Source organism: Rattus norvegicus, chromosome 10 (genome assembly GCF_021556685.1).
Source record: "Rattus norvegicus strain SHRSP/BbbUtx chromosome 10, alternate assembly SHRSP_T2T, whole genome shotgun sequence".
NCBI lineage: Eukaryota > Metazoa > Chordata > Mammalia > Rodentia > Muridae > Rattus > Rattus norvegicus.
The window spans coordinates 37,161,349-37,183,005 of record NC_141543.1 but is presented as its reverse complement, the minus strand read 5'-3'; the positions used below and the strand labels follow the sequence as shown (position 1 = coordinate 37,183,005).

The window sequence follows — 21,657 nt, the reverse complement described above, 5'->3', positions numbered from 1 at the left end:
TGAGAGAAGAGTAGAAGAGTGGAAAGGTGGCCAGCCATGGGCACGTGGGGGGAGTGGGGGTGGGGAAGGGGGCAAAAGCATCTAAGAACAAGAGCAAGAGGGGGTTAAGAGGGGAGGAGGAGAGGAGTAAGAGGGGGAGGAGGGGACAAGCAGCCCTTTATATAGTGTCAGGCACAGCTGGCTGTTGCCAGGCAACCATGGGGCGAAGCATACCTGGCTGTTTCCTATTTCCGGGTAGCTGTGGGGGTGGAGCTTAGACAGAATACCAACACCAACAGCCCCCTCTAATCCAGGCCTTCTAGTATACTTAAGCAACACTAGATATGGATATGTAACCCAGAGCCTTGTCCAGGCTAGTCACACGTTCTACCACTGAGCTACATCCCCAGCTTGTTTATAAAGTAACTCACCATTTAATAAACCCAGTCTAAAGATGGCTTCCTCGTCTTAACCCACAGCCATGTGTTTGCTCGCATGAGGCCTATTTAACTAAATGAATTTTTATATTTTTAATCAGACATACGCACATACTTGTTTACCATTGCCTTAAATTCCTCTACTCTAATGCCTAGCTGCTAAAGTCATCAGTTTGTCATCTACCCCAGGAAGAACTTCTTCTATGTGGATTTAAGAGCTGAAAGTCAGGAGCCAGGAACCTTTGGCTGGTACTGAGGAGAAACATCCTGGAGAAAACAGCAGGGAAAAGGGGATAGCTCGTGGGGTCCTGGTAGCAAACTACTTCAAAAGCCAGGTGGATCATCTGAGAGGGGACTCCCCATGACTGCTGATTCAGGAAGCCCCTAACCTCTGTTCATCCTAGGTTGCCACCCCTCTGAAAGAGGGAGACCCCACCTGATGGGCACTATTACTGTGTAAGAACTTGCTAACCCACAGGTCCCAGGCTTTCCCTTACAGTTTCTGGTTCAGCAGGTACAGAATGAGGACAAGAATTCACAGGTCTAACAAGCTCAGCAGAAGTAGTGACTGCTGGTCTGAAGTACTTAGACAAAATTAGTCAGGCTGGCACAGGGGTAGATGCTACTCTCTCCTTAAAGAATGGAATCCACCTCTGGTGGAGACAAGCTTTTGCCTTCTCCCAGGACAGCTGGTCCTGTTAGGTTAGTCAATCACCTGTCAGAGAGACCACCCTTTAGGAAGGCAGGTTTGTCTTAAGCCTCCCTAAGGAGAAATGAAGAAAAGTAACCTTTTGGATGAGCTTTTTTTTTCTCCTTCCCAGAATTCCCCTGCCCTCTGTCACTTATAAAGATGCAGCCAGGTAGCTCCCTAAGTCTGCTCACTTATCTGAATTACTCAAAAAGCGTAACATTGTCTTTGTGTCTTTCTATCTCTGTCCTTAACCCCATTTCCCTACTGCTTTAGGTTTCTTTCTTTTTTCCTCTCTCTTTCTTTTTTTCATTAATTTGTTTATTTATTCACTTTATATCTTGATTGCAGTCCATCCCCCTGTCCTCTTGGTTCCCCTTTACACACACACACACACACACACACACACACACACACACACACACACAGTCCCTACCCCCTTCCCCTCTCCCCATCTCCTCTGAGAAGGGGGAGGCCCTCCCTGGGAATCAGCCAACCCTGGCACAAGTCACTGAAGGACTAGGTACATTCTCTCCAATTGAGACCAGACAAGGTGGTCCATCTCCCCACGTGGCTGTTTGCCCATCACGTGGCTGACTTGCACACAGGCCTAACTCAAAGGTCTTTGCTTTGTCTCTTCATCCTCACTCTCTTCTTCCTACAGGCAGCCATGGAGATTTATAACTCTCCTGCTTTAGAATTTGAGAGCTTGTTTGCTTGCTTGTTTGTTTGTTTGTTTGTTTGTTTTGAGACAAACTCTCACTATGTAGTTCTGGCTGCCCTCAAACTTACTATATAGACCAGGCTGGCCTCTGATTCACAAAGACCCACCTGCTTTTGCTTGCTCATGTCTGGGATTACCAGGTCTAGTAAGTTTTTATTATTAAAACAACAACAACAACAACAAAAAACCTCCAATGAAATTGTTTTCATGCTTCCTTTTGAGTCCATTTTTAAAAATTCTTTTATTAAGCACACTAAGAACTCTAAGACTCCAATTTTCCCAGCAACATGTGGCAACTCTAGGGGATCATTCCAAAATTCTGGAAATAGCTCTGGTTGCACTCCTTTGGGTCCTTAAAAAAATATTCAGATGCTCAACTCATACCCGGGACTAACCACAAAAGAATCTCTATAGGACTAGAACCCAGAGATTCCTATTTTTAAAAGTCCTCATTTGACTGCAGAATTCTCCTAAGGTTGGGGGTTCCTCCAGTCAAGACTTCTGGAGGTCATAACTACATGTAAAACGCAATGGATGTTCATAAAAGTATTGCTCAGTCTGACCCAGGAATCTTGAGAGCAATATTGGAGAATGATTGACAATAGTCATTGAGCAAAATTAAATACTGTTTAGAACCTTCCTCCTGTCTTTCTTCTAGTCAGACTTAAGTTGTTAACTGCTGGTGGGAGTGGCTTAGAAGATGGACAGGGAGTGGGAGTGGGAGCTAAGATGGGAAGAGGGCTTCCATAGGCTCATATGGTACTACAACTGATTACCTATTAAGACATCTGGTCAACCTCTACTTTTCCAAGTGACAATACTATGTTCCTGAACTTGACTCTAGTACGCCTTAGTTTCTAAATGACAAGACTTCCGAAGCTTACACTAGCCTCAGGATGAGTAAAAGAGAAGAGAAGTAGCTGCTGCTCTGTAGCTAATGGTTCCCATCCTTCCTGCTCCATACAATAGGATGAACTGCGCTCCTCTATGTCTGTGAGAGGGCTGGGAGTGGGTTCTTCCCAATCAAATCATGCCATGTCAACTAACAGGGTAATAGATCTCTAGGCTATACCATGAGGGCTATTTTGTTTGCCTTTTTTGTGTCTATATGTTTTATTTTATTACGTTGTGTACATGTATATAATATGAGAAGGTACACGCTATGGCACATATTTGGAAAACTTGCAAGAACAGGACCTCTCCTTCCACTATGGGGGTCCGAGAGATTAAACTTAAAGTCATCAAGTTTGGCAGCAAGTTCCGTTTTCCAGCTGATCCATCTCACAGTCTCTGTTGCCTCTTAAAGGTGCTGTTAAGGGAGTGGAAATACAAAAGTGAGTTAGCTATGGGACTGGAGGCTTATTCCTTTAATGATACTGTTGCCCTGAGCATAAGGATAATGTCTGAGAATGTCTTTCAGATCTAGTTAGCTTCCCATAGCAAGCAGTCAGAGTATCCTTGCTCAGACATATGCTTTCTTACATTCATTTATTCAACAGCCATCTCTCTCAGGGTTCATGGTACTAGTAATTATTAAAGTTTTAAAACAAATGTGTTCTTCCTACACTGCAGGAAAATGAATTATACTTAGAGGAATTTACTTGGATAGCTTCAGTGTGCACAATCCTTGTCATTGACACCCTTGCTCTGATGGACACTTGACTGCTTCTAAAACCCAATCTCTCTGGCAAGAGTTCAGACAGCACTATGGTCAGCTTTAAAGATACTTGAATATAATGAGAAGTTAATATCATAACAAAACAAACAAACAAAAAAACTTAGATACCAAGAAGACAGACAGGTTAAATGAGCTCTGTGTAAATTGGGTTCAGCTACCACCAACAAAACGGATGCTGGCTGAAAAGAGATTTTTACATTGGCTATTTCTAACTCCTTCTACTGCTGGGAGACTAAAGGGGCTCCCAGGGCTGTGGCAAAGGGTTCACCATCACTGACAGTGTTCAAGCCCAGTGTGAAAGGTCATCTAGCCAGAAAACTACAGAGATGACTAAAGCACTAGGCAGGGAAGATGTGTCTCTAGAGCACCTTCATGTGAGAAGATACAACGAGGCAGGACCCACAGCATCGGTAAACAGAGTGAGACTTTAAAAGAAAGTTACAGTTCCCCAAACTTATTTTGACAATTCAAGTGCTGTCCCTTATGCTTAATCCTAAGTAAATGTGTCAAGTCAGAGAGTGAAGATCCCGTCTTCATCATCCCTCCCTTGTGACATGTCATTGAGGACACTCTTACTATCTTCGGTGTTGTCTGGCCTGTAAAATGAAAAGAAGGCAGATTAAAAAAAAAAACAAAAAAAGCAAGATCACTGGACCTGGTAAGCTATACCACCACTAACCTAGGCTAAACACACAGACTTCATCCTGCCCAAGCCTCCTATTCTATAAGTGGGGAAACTGAGGCTATAGAGCACATAGGGCTTTGCCAACCTTTACAATAAAGAGATTGCACCTGGTTTGAAAGCATGAAATCAAGATCTAAATCCATTGATAAACTGAGACATCATCCCCAGCTTTGAACTCAGGATCACTTGGTAGGGCCTCAGATTCCCCACCTAATATTGGTTCCTGGTTAATAAACAATGTGGTATCGATGCAATTAATTATTACAGAGACTTTTTACCAAGTCTTTTCATTTCTTTCCCCTAAAAGCTATAAACAGAACAGATATTCAAAATCTAATTCCAGACATTCTTCATAGACTCTTGCAAAATCAAAGCAAGCCATGAAACATGCTCGTCTATGAGGCAAAGGAACCAAACCCCAGGAATAATATTGCAAACACTTTATTTAGTTTCCAGCTTTATAGCTTTTCTCAGGGACTCCACATAAACAATGTGCTGTTAAAATGAGCCACTCAGTGCTGAACCAGCTTTAAGCACAGAATGCAACGGCATGCCTCATCTTCTTCTACATGCTATACTTCCACTACTGCTCCCTGCCTTCCTCAGTACACATATGTAGTGTTAACTGAGACAGAGGTTAATGGGAGTTAAATCTCTTTTTCTGCCTGTAGTGCCATGTCTCTCCAACCCGGTGTTTAATCAGAACACAAGCACAAGTCATTAAACCACTGAGTAGTATCTAATCCTGTGTAACAGGCTGTATAATCAACACAACAATCGGTTGTGCAAGATGAATTACCTCCTGTGTCTCCGCAAACAATTGGCTTCTGCGACTTTTCCTGAAAAGACAAGGCCTTGATGTGAGTGAGCAGAGCTGCTTTGTGAACTGCAGGGAGAAGCCCATCCCCTTACACATAAAGTAAACTAGCATGGGCAAAGACAGTCTCTCTTTCCCCTGGTTGATATTTGCTGCTTTTGGCCCTCAATCCAACCAGTTCATGTCAAAGCTGCTCCCGTGTTATTGATTGTGGTGTAAAGCTGTTAAAATTTTAATACACTTTTATTTTTAAATGTTTTCCCATAAAAAGTATTTTGATCATTTTCTTTCTATCTCCCAAATCCTACCAGATTTTCCCTAACCCCCAACCACCCAACTTCATCTTCTCTCTCTTTTCTCTCTCCTCTCTCTCTCCCTCCCTCCCTCCTTCTCCCATCTCTTTAAAAAACACAGAAAACAATAACAAAAATGAAAATCAAAACAGACAAACACTAAAAAGAGAAAATCAAAAAGCAATAAGACAAAAAATATAAACAAAACAAAGAGTATGCACACATGCACACATACACATGTACACACACGCACACACGCACACACCATACACACAAACAAGCAAAACACTTTTGTGTTGGCCAACTATTCCCCAGGCATGGGGCCTGCCTTAGAGCATGGTTGCTCTATCCAGTGACACTCCGTTGGAGAAAACAGATTTGCCCAGCACGTATCAGTTGCAATAGCTTCTGGGTTAGGAGTGGGACTCTGTGTGTATTGCCCTTCTCAGGGTAGGGATGTTGTGCAGCTTGAATTTGTCCAGGCCTTGAGCATGCAGTGTACAGGCTCTGTGCAGTCTGTCATGGTCTCTGTGATTTCATAGGGTGTTAGGCCTGTTGTGTCTGAAATACTCTGTTTCCTTGGAGTTACCCACTTCCTCTGGCTCTTATAACCTTTCCTTCCCAATAGATCCCTGAGCCCTGAGGGGAGGGGTTGGATAAAATCCCATTGAAGACTGAATGCTCCAGAGTCTCACTTTGCACATTGTCCAGTTGTGGGTCTCCTTGTTATTTACCATTTGCTACAAGAAGAGCCTCTCTGATGTGGGTTGAACAACGCTTTGAGTTACTTAGTAGCACAGATTCAAGTTATCGGACTTTGTGTGTACGCATGCATCTCTGTGAATATTCATATTTGTACTGAACTTTATGTGTGTGCAGGTATCTGGACATATCTATGTACAAGCATGTGGAAGCCTGAAGTTAACTTTGAGCATTGTTCCTCAGGCTCTGCCTACCATGTTCTGTGAGAAGGAATCTGTTACTGGCCTAGAACTTGCTAATGAGCTAAGCTGGCTGGTTGGAAGGCCCTAGAGATCCACCACCAGCCCCTGGCTCCCCAGCACTGAGATTACAAGCAAACGCCACAATGCATGGGTTCTGAGACTCAAATTCGAGTCCTCATGCTTCAGTGACAAGCACTTTACTGATTAACTTACCTCCCTAGCACCTCATTCAAGTTTTAAAGCATGTTTTGTGATATGTACCCAGAATCATTCAAAACAGCATGGATGACTTCACATGAGTGCTAACAGCAAGCCTCTAGAAAGTTCTAGATAGCGTTTGCAGCACTCTCCAAGGACAGGTTCAATAGAGAATAATCTCATCTCATGGCTGGCTGCCATAAAGCATCAATTTCCCTCTGTTTTACAACAGCCGTGGGTACCTGCCGTGTGCCTGGGTTTTATAAGAAAACCATAATGCTTATTTTATAGCTCCATTTTGCAGTGGTTATAGTTTTCTGTTTGTGTTTTGAAGTTGAGAAAGTGTAAATCATAGGTCAACTTCAGAATTTTCGTAAAAAACTTTAGGCCCTGTCCCCTGAAAAGTACAGGCATGGATGCGTGACGCGTTGGCAAACCAGTTCTCAGGATTCTCTCGCCTGAAGGCCATCTGCGGTCCCTAAGCAAGCCTGCTTTAAAAGTACATATGCCAGCAAGATTGCTCGTGGTTTTACTCCTGTAACACTTCTTGAAAATATAAGATAGGGACCTATGGGTGCTTCTAACTGTAAGAAAGGAGTAACAGGGCAGGAGAGATTGCTCAGTGGTTAGGAGCACAGGATGTTCTTCCAGCAGATCCAGGTTCAGTTCCTAGCACCACATGATAGTTCCTATCTGTCAGTCACTCCAGTTACAGATCTTATGCCTTTTTCTGGTTTCCAAGGATACCAGGCACACATGTGATGCGCAGACATATATGCAGGCAAAACACACACAGATAAATAAATACATACATACATACATACATACACACACACAGAAAAACAAATCAATAAATAAATAAATAATTTTTAAAAGTGAGTATACAGCCATAGTGACATGCACTTTTAATCCCAGCACTCCAGAGGCAGAGGCAGGTGGATTTCTGAATTTGAGGCCAGCTTGATCCACAAAGTGAGTTCCAGGACAGCCAGGGCTCCACAGAGAAACCCTGTCTTGGTGGAAAAAGTAGATGAAGAAAAGAAAAGGGAGCAGGCCCTTCTACACAAGGCAGTAACAAAGACAAAACAAATCAGGCACAACTTGTGCAAGCATCTGCGCCCTATCAGTGAATGTCCTCTAGGTCTCATTTTTCATCATCAAGGTGTCAGCCTTACCAAGAGGACAATACACAAAGCCTTTTGGTGGTGACTTACCTGTCGCCCCCACAGCTCAGGTGAGGACAGTGAGAGAACTGATCCCTTGGGAGACAAAAGGAAAGAGGGGGAAACAGAAATACCCCTCCTCCCAGGACACTCCTGAGTCACCTCAGCTCTGTCATCCACCCACAAATGCCATCCCTGCAGGCCAGTTATATCTGGCCCTGCCCACCTTACCTCGAAGGAGAAACGCCAGAAACAATAACACCATCAGCACAAACCCCACACAGCAGGCGATGATCAAGATGTTGGTCTGTCTGTCCTCAATCTGCCAAGACACGGACAAAGTGACTGACCTCTGGCTGCTCAGTACTATCATTTCTGAAAGGTAACTTGGAACACATCTCATCTCACGAATGCCTGACAATCACCACAATGTCGTTTTATCTCATGCTATTCTGCCTGATGTATCTCCAAGTCAAAACAAACAGAGTTCTAAATCAGGTTTAATTTTTCCCCTAAAAGCCCAAAGCATTTTGCCCACATCCCTAGATCATCCAAGTCTCAGACATCAGGTATGTTTGGCTATTACACTAAGAGATCAAATGACTAAAAACTAATAACCACGCTGTGAGCTGTGATTTCCACTGCCCAGTCTCTTTGCTGGGCACAGCCCGACACCTTTGGGCTCTCCTTAGACCTGAGTATTTCTTTCCACAGCTGACTTCAGTTTCCAGAGAAAACGAGTAAAGAGGAAGAAGAAGCTGAATTTCGAATTTTCTATCAGGGTAGTCCTGAAGGTACAGCTTGGAAGCCCAGTACATCGAAGTATGCGGGAGACTTGATTTGTCCTTTTCAGTGTTCTCTCATGAACACAACAGTGCAGTTTCCCAGGGGGAACAAATACGTGGTAGCACCAGGCATCCTCACTCGTGGTTCACCACACAGAACACAAGAGCAGGGATGAGATCCATCCCTGTCTCCTTGTGATGGTTCATCTTGCCAGCTTCACCACAGTGAAGAGCATCTGGGAGATTGGAGATGCACACCTCGGGGCAAGTCCACAAAAATGTTTCCAAGCAGATTAACTAAGTCGGGCAAACCTGTTCTGACTGTGGACTGCACCATCAGTAGGTTGGGGAGCTAGATGAAACGGAAGGGGGAAAAAGCCAAGAACACAGACACTCGCTCTTCTTATTAGCTCTCTTTCCTTCTCCCTTCTTTTTTCTCTGTCTCCTGGCTGAGAAAGATATGAGCTGCTCAGCTCCACCACACCCTCCATGGGATGATGAAAGAAAGCAACTAAACCTTGAGCAAAATAATCCTTTCATCCTGTACGTTCTTTCTTTTTTGCATTCTGTCTGTCAGAGCACCAACAACAACAAAAACCTAACTGTCTTAGTTTCTTCTCTTGTCCCTCTAATATATATATATATATATATATATATATATATATATATATATATATATATATATTGACAAAAGCGTCTTAAGGGGGAAAGGGTTTATTGTGGCGCACAGTTCAGGGTACTGTCCATCACAATGGTGGAGTCAGGGTGGCAGGAGCCTGAAGCAGCTGCTCACATAACATCTATACTCAGGAAGCAGAGAGCAGAGCATGCATGCTGCCCCTCTGCTCCCTTTCTCCCCTTACACAGCCCCAGGCTATGACAGGAAATGATGCCACAGTGGGTGGGTCTCCCACTCGATCAAGATCATCCTCAACAGGTATAACCAGAAACTTGCCTCACAGGCGATCCTGGATTTTGTCAAGTTGACAATTCTCTAGAAGCATCACCGTAACCAAACACTACCATCAAGCAAGTACAAATGAGATTTGCCAAAGTGTCAGTGCCATTCTTCCCACTAATTTTATTTTCATTTGGAAAGAAATTGTGAGTTTTTATGAAAACATACGCTATTTGTGCGACTATGTCAGGAGTTTGCTATCTTTGGTTATAAAATTAATACTTTCTTTTAAAGTAAAATATTCTCAATGTTAAGTTTAAGGAATTTAAAGGGCAATTGACATCACAATGCTTAGTGCACTGAGCCAGGCACTTGGGTATCCTATGAGGCCATTCCCACTTCCTCTGGGGCAGCCAAGCTGTTTCCTTTCTTTCTTCCTGTGTCATTCTGTAGCACACAGAAACCCAGAATCTGGTGGAAGCGGAACCAAGGACATGACTGTCTCCAAGGAAAGACTGCTTTCACAGACATCTGTCATGCCTAATGTTTTTCCTTGGAGCTACTTTAACCCTTTTTGCAATAAACATAAATAAAAGGAAACCTCAAAATACAAGGGCAATGGCGGAAGCAGGTGTCGGCACCGAAGTCACATCAATGATGCTGGACTTCACATAAGGCACACATGATGATTTTGTATGTATGCGTAAATATTTTTCTTCTTCTTTCAAAAAATCTATGCTGTGTATGTCAAAGCAACAATCAATAGTACTTCTGCCAAGAGTACAGATTCACAAGACTTTGACCACTACATAATACTTACCATGCCTTTTGTCACTTAGCAATGTGCCATCCCCCCAAGTGCATCTGTGAAAACTTCTACTGGGGATTATTTTTTTGGCTCCTATTACATCTTTTTTTATATATAAAAATATATAAAAATATATAAATGCCATTCTGTTATAAGGAGCTCACAGATAAAGGTATAACATATCTAGATTAGCAAAGCCACCCAAACACTTTGTCCCAAGCTCTATACTCCTGAATGAATTTTTAAAGTTAGAGTAAATATTCTCTAGCTCTGTATCTTCACTGTGGATTTTACACTTTTTTTTTATTAACTTGAGTAATTCTTATTTACATTTATTCCCTTTCCCGGTTTCCGGGCCAACATCCCCCTAACCCTCCCCCTCCCCTTCTTTATGGGTGTTCCCCTCCCCATCCTCCCCCCATTACCGCCCTCCCCCCAGCAATCATGTTCACTGGGGGTTCAGTCTTGGCAGGACCAAGGGTTTCCCCTTCCACTGGTGCTCTTACTGCTACTCATTGCTACCTATGTGGTTGGAGCCCAGGGTCACTCCATGTATAGTCTTTCGGTAGTGGCTTAGTCCCTGGAAGCTCTGGTTGCTTGGCATTGTTGTTCATATGGGGTCTCAAGCCCCTTCAAGCTCTTCCAGTTCTTTCTCTGATCAGGGATTTTTTTTTTAATCCAAAGCCAAACACTTCCAATACATCTCAGATTTTTTACCTTATATAATTCACCTGTCTTCTTAGAAGACTCTCTCCTCGTCGTTGCTGTTAATGCTGGGAAGGTAAAGATGGGAAAAGTTAGCTTTCCTGTAAGAAGATTAGAAGCACCCCCTGAAACAGGTATCCAAAGCCACTTGCTCACCAGATAATGTATTTAATTGTGTAACATCATCTTTCTCTTCATATATGTGATTTATGCAAAGTTGCTTCCATATCCTTCTACTGCTCCTCTCCAGCACGACTCCATAGCAACAGAGCATCTCCACTTTACACATGGGTGAAAGACGCCCAGAGAACAAGCATTTGACTTTGAGCTCTCTCTCTCTCTCTCTCTCTCTCTCTCTCTCTCTCTCTCTCTCTCTCTCTCTCTCTTTCTCTCTCTCTGTCTCCTATTTTCAAACATTATCACAACTTTAAAAAAATATTTATTTTTATCTTATGTGCATGTATGAATGCCTGCCTATATGTATGTGTGCAGCATCTGTGTCTGGATCCCACAGAGACCAGAAGAAGGTGCCAGATCCCCTATAAACTGGAGTCCAGGCAGTTTTGAGCTCCCTGATGTGGGTGCTGGGGACCAAACCTGGGTCCTCTGCAAGAGCATCAAGTGGTTTTAACCACTGGGTCATCTCTTCAAACCCTAAAACTTTTTAAAACTCACACCTTATTTAGTGTGTGCGCCTGGGAGGAAGGGAGGTATGCTTGCACACATGCACACATGCAAACCTGCTTGCTTGAGTACCCAGGTGCATGTGAAGGTTAGAGGACAACATATGGGACTCACTTCTCTCCCTTCACCATGTTGGTCCTGAGGATCCAGCTCAGGTTCTCCGGGTTAGTAGTAAGTGCTTTTACCCGCTAAGCCATCTCAACAAACCTGGCTCTGATTTTTTTCTAGAAGCCTCAGCAATGTGTTGCAGATTCTTATCCAGCAAAGAAAACTACCGATCATTCAGTTAACAAATATCTTTTGAGAACTTCTGATTAGCCATCCTGCTAGCTATACTCTAGACCGCTGGGAATTTACCGTATAACGTTTAAAAAAAATCAGTCTTAAACAATAACATAGCAACATTTCAGTAAGTGATGAACTCCATACCCAACAATGGTACCATGAGTCATTATGGAGTCAAAAGATTCTATCGTCTAATATGTCTTGGCAGGCACAATGTCCCTGTTCACACATCTGTCGCCGCTGCTGTAAACCTAATGCACTACCGAGTGCATGACTGCCGTGGGGTCATCCACTGCCCTATGCCTTTTAGTGTTGCTTTAGAACATAGGCTATCTACATAGAGAAATACGCTAACTGTAATACAACACACCCCGTCTCTCCAGCAGCAGATTCATACATCTTGTGCTCACCGTGTCTCTTGATCGCATCACTTTCTCCTAATGGGTTTGATTTGGTATCCTCTTTCCTTTCTCATGGATTGCACTATGTGTAGTGTGTGTATTTGTTTCTCTTTGTGTGCGTGTGTGTGTCTGCATTATTTATATATGTGTGTATATTATATGTGTGTAAATATATATAGATATATAGATATAATTTATGTGTCACATAAATTGCTGACATACAAGCAACTGTGAAGATGAAACTTTGGAGACAGGAATAGCCCAGGACTAGCATGTAGGATCTAGCTGTGGAGAGATTTATTTTAACATGATAAGACTCCACAGGGCCCTCAGGCCATTACTAGGAATTTTATGCTGCATAGGAGCCTACAGGAGGACAAGGGAATAGCCCAGAGGCGTTTGCTTATAGGCCATTCCACTAGGCTCCTCCCAGAGACCAAGCAATTGATTACATTATCACTTGCCAACCTTACCTAGTACGGGGTGCAGGTAGTGTATAAAAGGACTGCCTGGCCTCTCTCTCCTTCTCTCCCTCCCTCCCTCTCTCCCTCTCTCTCTGTTCCCACAGCCATCCTCTCTTTCCTTTTTTCAGTCCTTTTCTGTCCTCATGGCTCTGCTCCTGTCTGTCTGCCTCTGTCTCTTCTCCAGGTTCTCATACTCCTTGGTTCCCCCAAATAAAACCCCTTTATACCAGGCTTATCACATGGCATAATTTCTCAGGGGGCCACCTTGGCATGAACCTACCAGGTACTCCTTGCCACATTATATTTAGTAACAATAGAGGTCTCATCTAATTTGGGGTCTGAAGTCCAGGGCTGGGAGAGAGCAGGGGTAAAATTACAGAAATGTTTGACAGGGGATAGAAGCAACAGAATATAGACATTAAATGTGGGCTACAGAGAAATGAGAGCCTTCCTTATCTCCAAGGTCACACCAAAGACACAAGAGCAACAACTATTGACAAAGACAGAGAAGAGAGAACAGAGGTAGGTTCCTGAGAGAGACAGGTTATGAGCCACAGTCAGAGGTACTGTGTTTACTACACCAGTGGGACACACACACACACACACACACACACACACACGCACACACACACACACACACACACACACACTGTATGTGCCATTAAACAGCTGATCTATTTGAATCTGAATCAATTTTGTAAGAAAAGTACACCCTTAGGTACTGTACTCTTTGGGAATTGTCAGTACCCAGTCAGCAGTTCAAGTCTTCAGAATGTATATCCCATGAGAAAGGGGGAAATCCTGACAAATATCAGGATTGGGAAGTAGACTGGGGAGGCAGAAGAGGGAACAAACAAACAAAAAACCAGAAGAGACCATCAGGGAGGCCAAAAAGTAAAAGCAATGCTAGAATCCAGAGCAGAGAAAAAGCATCCAAGAACATGTTACATTTACAATAAGACCCTATAATAAAAATGTCACATAAAAAAGAGCTGTCGGGGTTGGGGATTTAGCTCAGTGGTAGAGCGCTTGCCTAGGAAGCACAAGGCCCTGGGTTTGGTCCCTAGCTCCGAAAAAAAGAACCAAAAAAAAAAAAAAAAAAAAAAAAAAAAGAGCTGTCGAGATGGCAAGGTGGGTTCAAAGGCTTACTCTGTAAGCACAAGAACCTGCGTTCAAATCTCCAGGTCACGGCTGTAACCCCAGGAAGGAAGTAGAGACAGTCAGGTCTGAGAGCTAGCTGGCCAGCTAACTCAGCTGTACTGACTGGTTTTTGTGTATCAAGTTGACACAAGCTGGAGTCATCAGAGAGGAAGGAGCCTCAGTTGAGGAAATGCCTCCGTGAGATTCAGCTATAAAGCATTTTCTCAATTAGTGATCAATGGGGAGAAGTCCTAGCCTATGGTGTGTGGTGCCATCCCTCAACTGGTAGTCCTAGGTTCTATGAGAAAACAGGCTGAGCAAGCTCTTTGAAGCAAGCCAGGAGGCAGCACCTCCCCATGGCCTCAGCTCCTAGTTTCTAGCCTTGTGTGAGTTCCTCTCCTAACTTCCTCCAGCGATGGACTGTGATCTGGAAATGGAAATGGAAAAAAATCTTTTTCTCCCCAACTTTCTTTATGGTCATGGTGTTTCATGGTAGCAATAAATACCTAAGACACTGGCAGAACCAGTGGGCTTCCTGTTCAGTGAGGAACCCTATCTCAAGCCAATAATGTGGGAAGCAACAGGTGACAGCCACCATCCTGCTTTGACCCCCCCCCACACACACACACATACATAAATGCACAGGTACTTGTACCCATGTATTCACACATGTACCTCACACATATACACAAAAAGGACACAGAGGGGGAGACCAAATGTTAAAATATTCAGCCTAATAACCACTGGATTCAATCACATGGATTTTCCTCCCCAGCTTTCTAGCGCTTGAGACAGAAAGAGGAGGTGACAGAGCATAATTGGTACCAGAGAGCTTATTTGTTCTTCGAAGAGATGGGGTTGTTGAATTCCTGGGAGCATGAAAATGCAAGGAGGGAAGCTCCCTCCAGTAGCCACTGAGCTATTGTTGCTGTTTGCTTTCTGCTATTCTTCACTGCTGGAAACTGCAGGTAGGGATTCAAAAGTCCTACCTTTGTTCTGCCAAATCCCACTGGACTGTAATCATCCATGATGGATCAGCTTGAAATTGAGGCCATCACACAAAGCCAGCCTGGGTCAGTTTGTTATCAGAGCTAATCTGTTTTAAATTGGAATGGGCTAACATAAGAGACATTTTGCAAACACCAGCGCTGTGATATGATAGCAAACAGCACCACCCCTCACACACCTTCATAAATGTGAGAGGCCAGGGGACATACTCCAAAGGCCACAGTGCTGGGCATGAAACAGCAAGAGGGTACAGGCCAGTGGTTTCTTTCTTCACTGTGAAATACGGCCATGCCCGCCATCTGAGATGGGACAAATGCCATGTTCAAACGAAACTCCATTTCCCCAAATTCCAAAAGGCGGAGGAAAAATGGCCATCTATGGTGCCTATTAACATACCAAAGCACATGCTGGCCTCCAGCCTCCCTCCATATCACAAGTACCAGTTACACATTTCAATCTGTGCTAGCATCCAAACCCTTCTCACCTCCTCCCTTATCCTAAACTCTCTTCCCTGCTCACAGGCTTCCTCCACTCCAGCTACTCATTCTGCTAATATTCCTGTGTGCATTCTCTCTCTCTCTCTCTCTCTCTCTCTCTCTCTCTCTCTCTCTCTCTCTCTCTCTCTGTGTGTGTGTGTGTGTGTGTGTGTACGTGTGTGTCCCTTTTGTCTCTCTCTCTCTCTCTCCCCCTCTCCCTCTCCCTCTCCCTCTTTGTCTCTTTGTGTCTATCTGTCTGTCTGTCTCTCTCTTCCCATCCCCTCTCTACTCTGCTCCTGCTTCTCTCATGAACAGATCCAGTCTGCTGACCATGTTCAGCCTACTTCTTTCTCTCCTTACTTTGAATGATTCCAGATGCCTCTGACTATTCTCTTTCTCATATCTACAACAGAAATTTCCCCTTCAACCACAGAGGAGTCACCTTGTCAGTTTCTACAGTTGGACCCACCAAGACTGATGCTTTGTGTGTGATCTGCTCTCAGACCCTTAGATCCTGAAGGCCCTGAGTTCCATACAGGTATTGCAGAACAGAGACTCCCAGAACCTGCTAGTAAGTTAATTCTGCAAGAGAGAAATGGTAGTGGGTTGAATAGTGCCCACCTCATCTCCAGGAAAATATTCACTAGAATCTCACTGTATGATTTTCATAAGATGCACCTTTCCTACCTATCTCTTACTGTACATAAAAACCAACTGGTATTGTACCAAAGATCAAAATGTAAGATATGAAATTACTAGAAGAAAAGACAGGAAATAATTTAGGATAAAGTTATTTTGACCCTCAGTGTGCATGTCAAAAAAGCAAAAAACAAAAAATAAAACAAACAAACAACAAAACAAAAAAGAAATCAAACAAATGAAAACAACAAAAAGACAAAAAACCCCACCAAACTAAAAATTTTCTGTTCAACAAAGAAAACAAATGGGAAAAAACTTCATCCCAATATTATATGACTGTGGATTGGTGTCTAAAATAAAATAAACTCAAATAGCTTAATAGCAAAAATACTATTACCTGTGTATGCACTTCTTAGAGGAAGAGCAAGACATTTCTATAAGTATGGGAAAATGGTCATCACTAATCAAGGAAACACAGATCCAGACCCCAGTGAAATCTTACCTCATTCCAGCAAGAACCAGAGGCGGGGGAAAGAGAACTGTGAGAACTCAGGAGGGAAGAGCTCTAACACACTGTTGAAAGGGTCTGTAAATCCGCATCTATTATGGAAAATGATATCAATTCCTTAAGACTAGAAATAGAACTAGCATGTGATCCAGGGCTCTGATTGGCTATACACCCAAGAAAACACAGTGTTTCCAAGCGTTATCTACATCCCCATAATAGGCAAGAAACAGACTCAACCAACATGTTCATGAGCAGAAAACTGAAAATGGAGATGGTTCAGTCGTTAAGAACATTTGCTGCTCTTCCAGAGGTCCCAAGTTTGGGTACTACAACCTAGACTGAAAGGTTCCCAGTTGCTTGTAACTTCAATTCCAGGAGATAAACACTCTTCTGGATTCTTCAGGCACATATACTTCACATACACACATCCCCACACCCACACCTTCCCCACACACACAGCATGAACTCAGACAAAGACAGAGCATATACACATACAAGTAAACACACACACATACACACACACACACACACACACACACATGAATAAAGAAATCTTTAAAAAATAAAAGTCTTTCATTTGTAACATGATTGAGATTAGAAGACTTTGTATTAAGTGAAGTATAGACAGACAGACACACGAATCAAACATCGTGTGTTTCTGTTTGTGTATGGAAGCTTAATATCTGATTGCATAGAACTTAAGAGTATAGTTGTGGCTGTCCAAGACTGGAAAGGTGTTGAAGAGTGGAAGAGACAAGTTAGATGTAGTTGGATAAGAGGAATAAATTCTAAAGTTTTTTTTGCCACAATATCTAGCAACAAAATAATTCTAATAGATAACAACTAATTGAGCATTTCAAAGTAGTCTCTTCTCTTTGGCTATCAGACTAGTGAAACAACACAGCCTAAGAAATTATACTCCCTACCCCATACCCAGGAATCTCCTGCCTGAAGAAGAAATGAATGAAGCCCTAACAGTAGCCAGAGGGGAAAGTTGTCTTCTAGAGGAAGACTACAACTTGTCAGATGACCTTACAAGGTTGGTTAGCTTGGAGTTGAGACAATGACGGGCAAGTGACCTCACCTAGACTTAGTCATACATACTTCTTGCCTTGGATTAAAAGCATCACTCTAGGACCCTGAGGTTGGACTTGGACCAGTAGGAGGCACCAGATCTCCTTGTCCTTTTTCCCAATGTAGCCTCACTTAATAAATCTTTTTCTGCTTCTTGCCTTTAATTTAGCTCTTGAAATAGGCTTAGGAGGAAAAGTGGAAGAACTGACCCTGACGTGTTGGGACAGAGGTTGTAACCCACACGTTCAGTAACACTGACTCTGATCTTCTGTTCTCTGGAGTCCACCTGAGTTTTTGCAATTTCCTCTGTCCCCTTGACTGGCTTTTCTTCTCTCTCAAATGTTATTCCTTTAATGTGAGAGAGGGAGAGGAAGTCTTACTTTTGCCTTTCTTCATCCCTCTCATCATCCAGCTATCATCTCGAAACATCCGTAAGTGACCCAACAGGAACTTCATTTAGTCCCCCACATGTATCATTTGCAATACAATAAAATATTTAAAAGTACACGTTCAAAGAATCAAAAAGACCTATGCTTAAACTCTGAAAAATTTCTTAGCCTTTCCAAACCCATTTCTTCTATATGATGAACAGAATAATCAGCTCTTCCCTGTAGACCTTACAATGAACAATGGATGAAAGTCCTGAACCCAGCTCTGGCCTTTAATAAGTACTTGATAAGTGTCGTTTATTAGCACCAACTTCCAAAATTGCATCTCTGGCCTTGAACTACTCCTTAAGATATAATAAACAAGAAAGGACTGGCATTCCAGCAAGCTCTTCCTCAGCACTTACCCTGTGAGTAATTATTTTGGTCAGAAAGAAGAGTCAATGATTAAAGTCACACATCCCAGTCCCACAGCCAAATCATCCCTGACACACAGCTGACAATCAGACATTGTTCAGAAGCACTTCAAATTCAAACTCTACCAAATTGCATTCTTCTCCATGTGGGTTCCTTTACTAGTTAATATTTGCCATTGATCTGGTCTTCTAGGTATGGAGAATTAGTTACCTGTGTCTTGTTTTGATCACCAGACACGTACTGAATTCAGACTCCTAAATGACTCTGACCCCCTCCCCCCGCCTCTCTACCAACAATGCTAACCATTCTAACCTAGCTGTTCTCTTACTTCAAGCATTGTAAGGGCTGACAGCATAGCCTGCTTGCCTGCCTGCCTCCAGACTTGCTCCCATGTAATAAACCCTCCACACTTTTCAAGAAAAATTTCCCTTCAGGCACAAGTGAAAATGTCATTCCCTACTCAGAAGATACAAATGGTTCCTAGTGCTTAGTAGACAAACTAAATAGTTTCGCCTATGACTCAAGCCTGCTTAAGAACCTAGCTCTTGAAATGGAATAGACAGTGCAGGTGGATGGGTTAGGGTTGAGGGTGGAGAGCATGGAACTGGATGGGAACAAGGAAGTAGGTGGAAATGGCAACACAACAGAGGGAGAGAAGATTGGAAGAAACAACTGGAATGAGGTAGGGGCATTTCTGGGATGAGCTAGAAATTAAGGGCAATGGAAACTCTCAGGAATCTATGAAGGTAACCCTAGCATTGGGGGATATGGAGCCCAAACCAGCCATGTCCCATAAGCAGGCAAGACTTCCAATTGAGAGATAAGGACATCAACCCAGCCACAAAACCTTTAACCTACAATTTGTTCTGTCTACAAGATGTACAGAGTAAAGATGGAGCAGAGATTTAGAGAGTGGCCAACCAGTGACTGGTCCAGATGAGACCCGCACCTTGAGAGGGAACCCACCCCTAACACTGCTAATGACACTCTGCTTTACTTGAAGACAAGAGCCTAGGATAACTGCCATCAGAGAGGTTTCATGCAGCAACTGATGGAAACAGGGGCAGAGGCCCACAACCAGACAGTAGGTGAAGTTTGAGGAATCCTGTGGAAGATGGGGGAGAAGGATTATAGGAGTCAGAGGGGTCAAGGACGCCACGAGAAAGCCTACAGAATCAACTAGTCTGGGCCCATTGGGCCCCACAGAGACTGAATCACCAAACAGATAGCATGTACGGGACATACCTAGGCCCTCTACACATAGGTAAAGATGTGTAGTTTGGTCTTCATGCAGGACTCCTACCTGTAGGAACAGAAGCTGACTCTGATGAAAAGGAAGGAAGGAAGGAAGGAAGGAAGGAAGGAAGGAAGGAAGGAAGGAAGGAAGGAAGGAAGGAAGGACCTAGCCCTTTCCGAGCTTTGTGCCTCCATTAGGTTAGATTGCTAAACTATCTCTACCAATTTCAATTTCATGTTCTATTGTGTTTGCCTATTTTTGTCCATGCTGGGCTCCCATCTGCCTACTCTTTTCCCATCAGTAAACTTATTCAGAATTGAGTCTGTCCATAGGAGTTAGGTTAAGTCATCTGGAGGACACCACACAGGAAAAGCTGCAGTGCACAAGTGATCTCCCCAGAGGCGGCCCACCATCCAGCTACGATAGACACACTCAGGAGAGACATGGCCACAAACCTTCTTCCCAGGGTTGCTTCTTGCTATTGATATACTTTCTCAGATTTGCCATTGCCACACTCCTCATTTATGTGGCTTGATGTGAGTAGACACTGGGAGACCCTCACTGCCTATACCTTTTTGTGGTTACTTCCTGGGTGAACTTTCATGAATTAATGTTGTTTAGATGGATTAATGACTTTATAGAATTCCTGATTTGATTAAAATAATTTTAGGAAGAAAGTTTAAGGAGATGGTGTAAGTTGTTCTGCCAGAAAGATGTAATAAAGTTTAGAGTCAAGAATAGAATGTGCTCCCTAGACTAGTAAGTAAAGGCTGCATAATAAAAAATACAATGAATTTTCCTGAATTACATTAAGACAAATAGTCTTGGGACAGATTTATGATGAAGGAAAATCATTCATTCTAGGTCAGATCCAAGGATGAATCCACAGGTATGAACTAGAAGGCCATGTGGAACTGTTACTTTGAACTTATGAGCTTATAGAATGAAACACTTGTTGTTTTGAACTTACTGTCCACGTCCTTCTGTAACTCCCCTTTGTATAACATTTTATCTGTGAAGTAATTTTGTCTTATACAGAGAACCGTTTGTCTAAAAAGCTATAAAAGGATGAGAGCAATAATAAAGGTTTGGGGCAGCCCTTTTCTGCTTCACCCGGTGTACATGTTTATGTCTGACTTTTTTGTTTTTTTGTTTTGTTTTCACCTCTTCTCTTCTTCTCTCCTCCCCTCCCTTCCCTTCCCTTCTCTTTACTGTTTTTTTCTTTTCTCTCTGGCTCACAAAGAGTTAAGGAACTCTGAGCCTCTTGCCTAGCCAGAGAGGGGCCCCTGAGTCAAAGAGAAAAGAACCCAAGTAACTGAGTTTCTTTTCTTAATTCCATGCTGCCATCAGTGGGAGTTAAGCAGCCAGAAGTCATCAGCTTTTGGTCCCAGAGTAGCAAGAGAGAGTTAAATTGTCAAAAGTCATGAGCTTTTGGTCCCAGTCACTGAGGTACGACACTATACCTCCCTGCCTGCCTCAGTTACCTGGATGTTGGATGACCTTTGGCAGTCACCCAGACTTTGGCTCTCTTTTCCCAGATAGAACCCACTTCTTGCGTCCTTGGAGCCCCCAGTGTATCTTTTTCCACTCTTTCCAGAAAAACAACAAAATAAAAAATAGAACACGACAGATGATGCCTGTAGATACATAAGCGTGTCTACACTCCCAAAGTGTAGAACACCTTTGACTAACATGGCCATGACTTACTAATTTTGTTGTCGTTTGTTTGCTTGCTTGTTTGTTCCATAACTTTCAGGCTGGCTTTGAGCTCCCTATGTAGCCGAGGATTACCTGAACTTCCTCCTGCCTCCTAAGTGTTGAGATTTTAATGCTCAATGTAGCATTATATGGTAGTGCTTGTATTTGAACACTCTACCAATTACGCTGCAATCTTAGCCCCTCCTTATTCATTCTTACACACCCTTTGTCATTTACAGAGTAGCAACTAAAGAAAATATTACCTGTTTTCATGTGCCTAAACCAAATATAGAAATATAAGAAATTTTACTCATAGCCATACCTTCCTCTGAGACTCCTCTGACCTAATGAATAAACAAGCTTGCTTTGAAAAGTGAAGCTTGGGCTGGCTTTGCAGAGAAAGTTACAGTAATAGAATGGAAAAGAAGAAACATTTCC

At 43.0% G+C, this 21,657-nt stretch overlaps 1 protein-coding gene across 3 annotated transcripts in view; it reads right to left on the bottom strand.

Annotated features, from left to right (window-relative positions):
* Positions 1-2,050: 2,050 nt before the first annotated feature.
* Timd4 (T-cell immunoglobulin and mucin domain containing 4) overlaps positions 2,051-21,657 on the bottom strand; it is a 36,078-nt gene continuing 16,471 nt past the window's right edge. The window contains exons 6-11 of one of the 3 annotated variants that reach the window (XR_015630873.1): positions 15,730-15,842; positions 10,815-10,870; positions 7,838-7,928; positions 4,991-5,030; positions 4,083-4,102; positions 2,051-3,137 (exon numbers count right to left, since the gene is read on the bottom strand). Coding sequence is in view for 2 of the 3 variants with exons in the window: in NM_001430246.1 (NP_001417175.1) it covers positions 3,070-3,137; positions 4,083-4,102; positions 4,991-5,030; positions 7,838-7,928; positions 10,815-10,870 (275 nt within the window). In the remaining variant the exon portion in view is untranslated. 3 annotated transcript variants of the gene reach the window in all.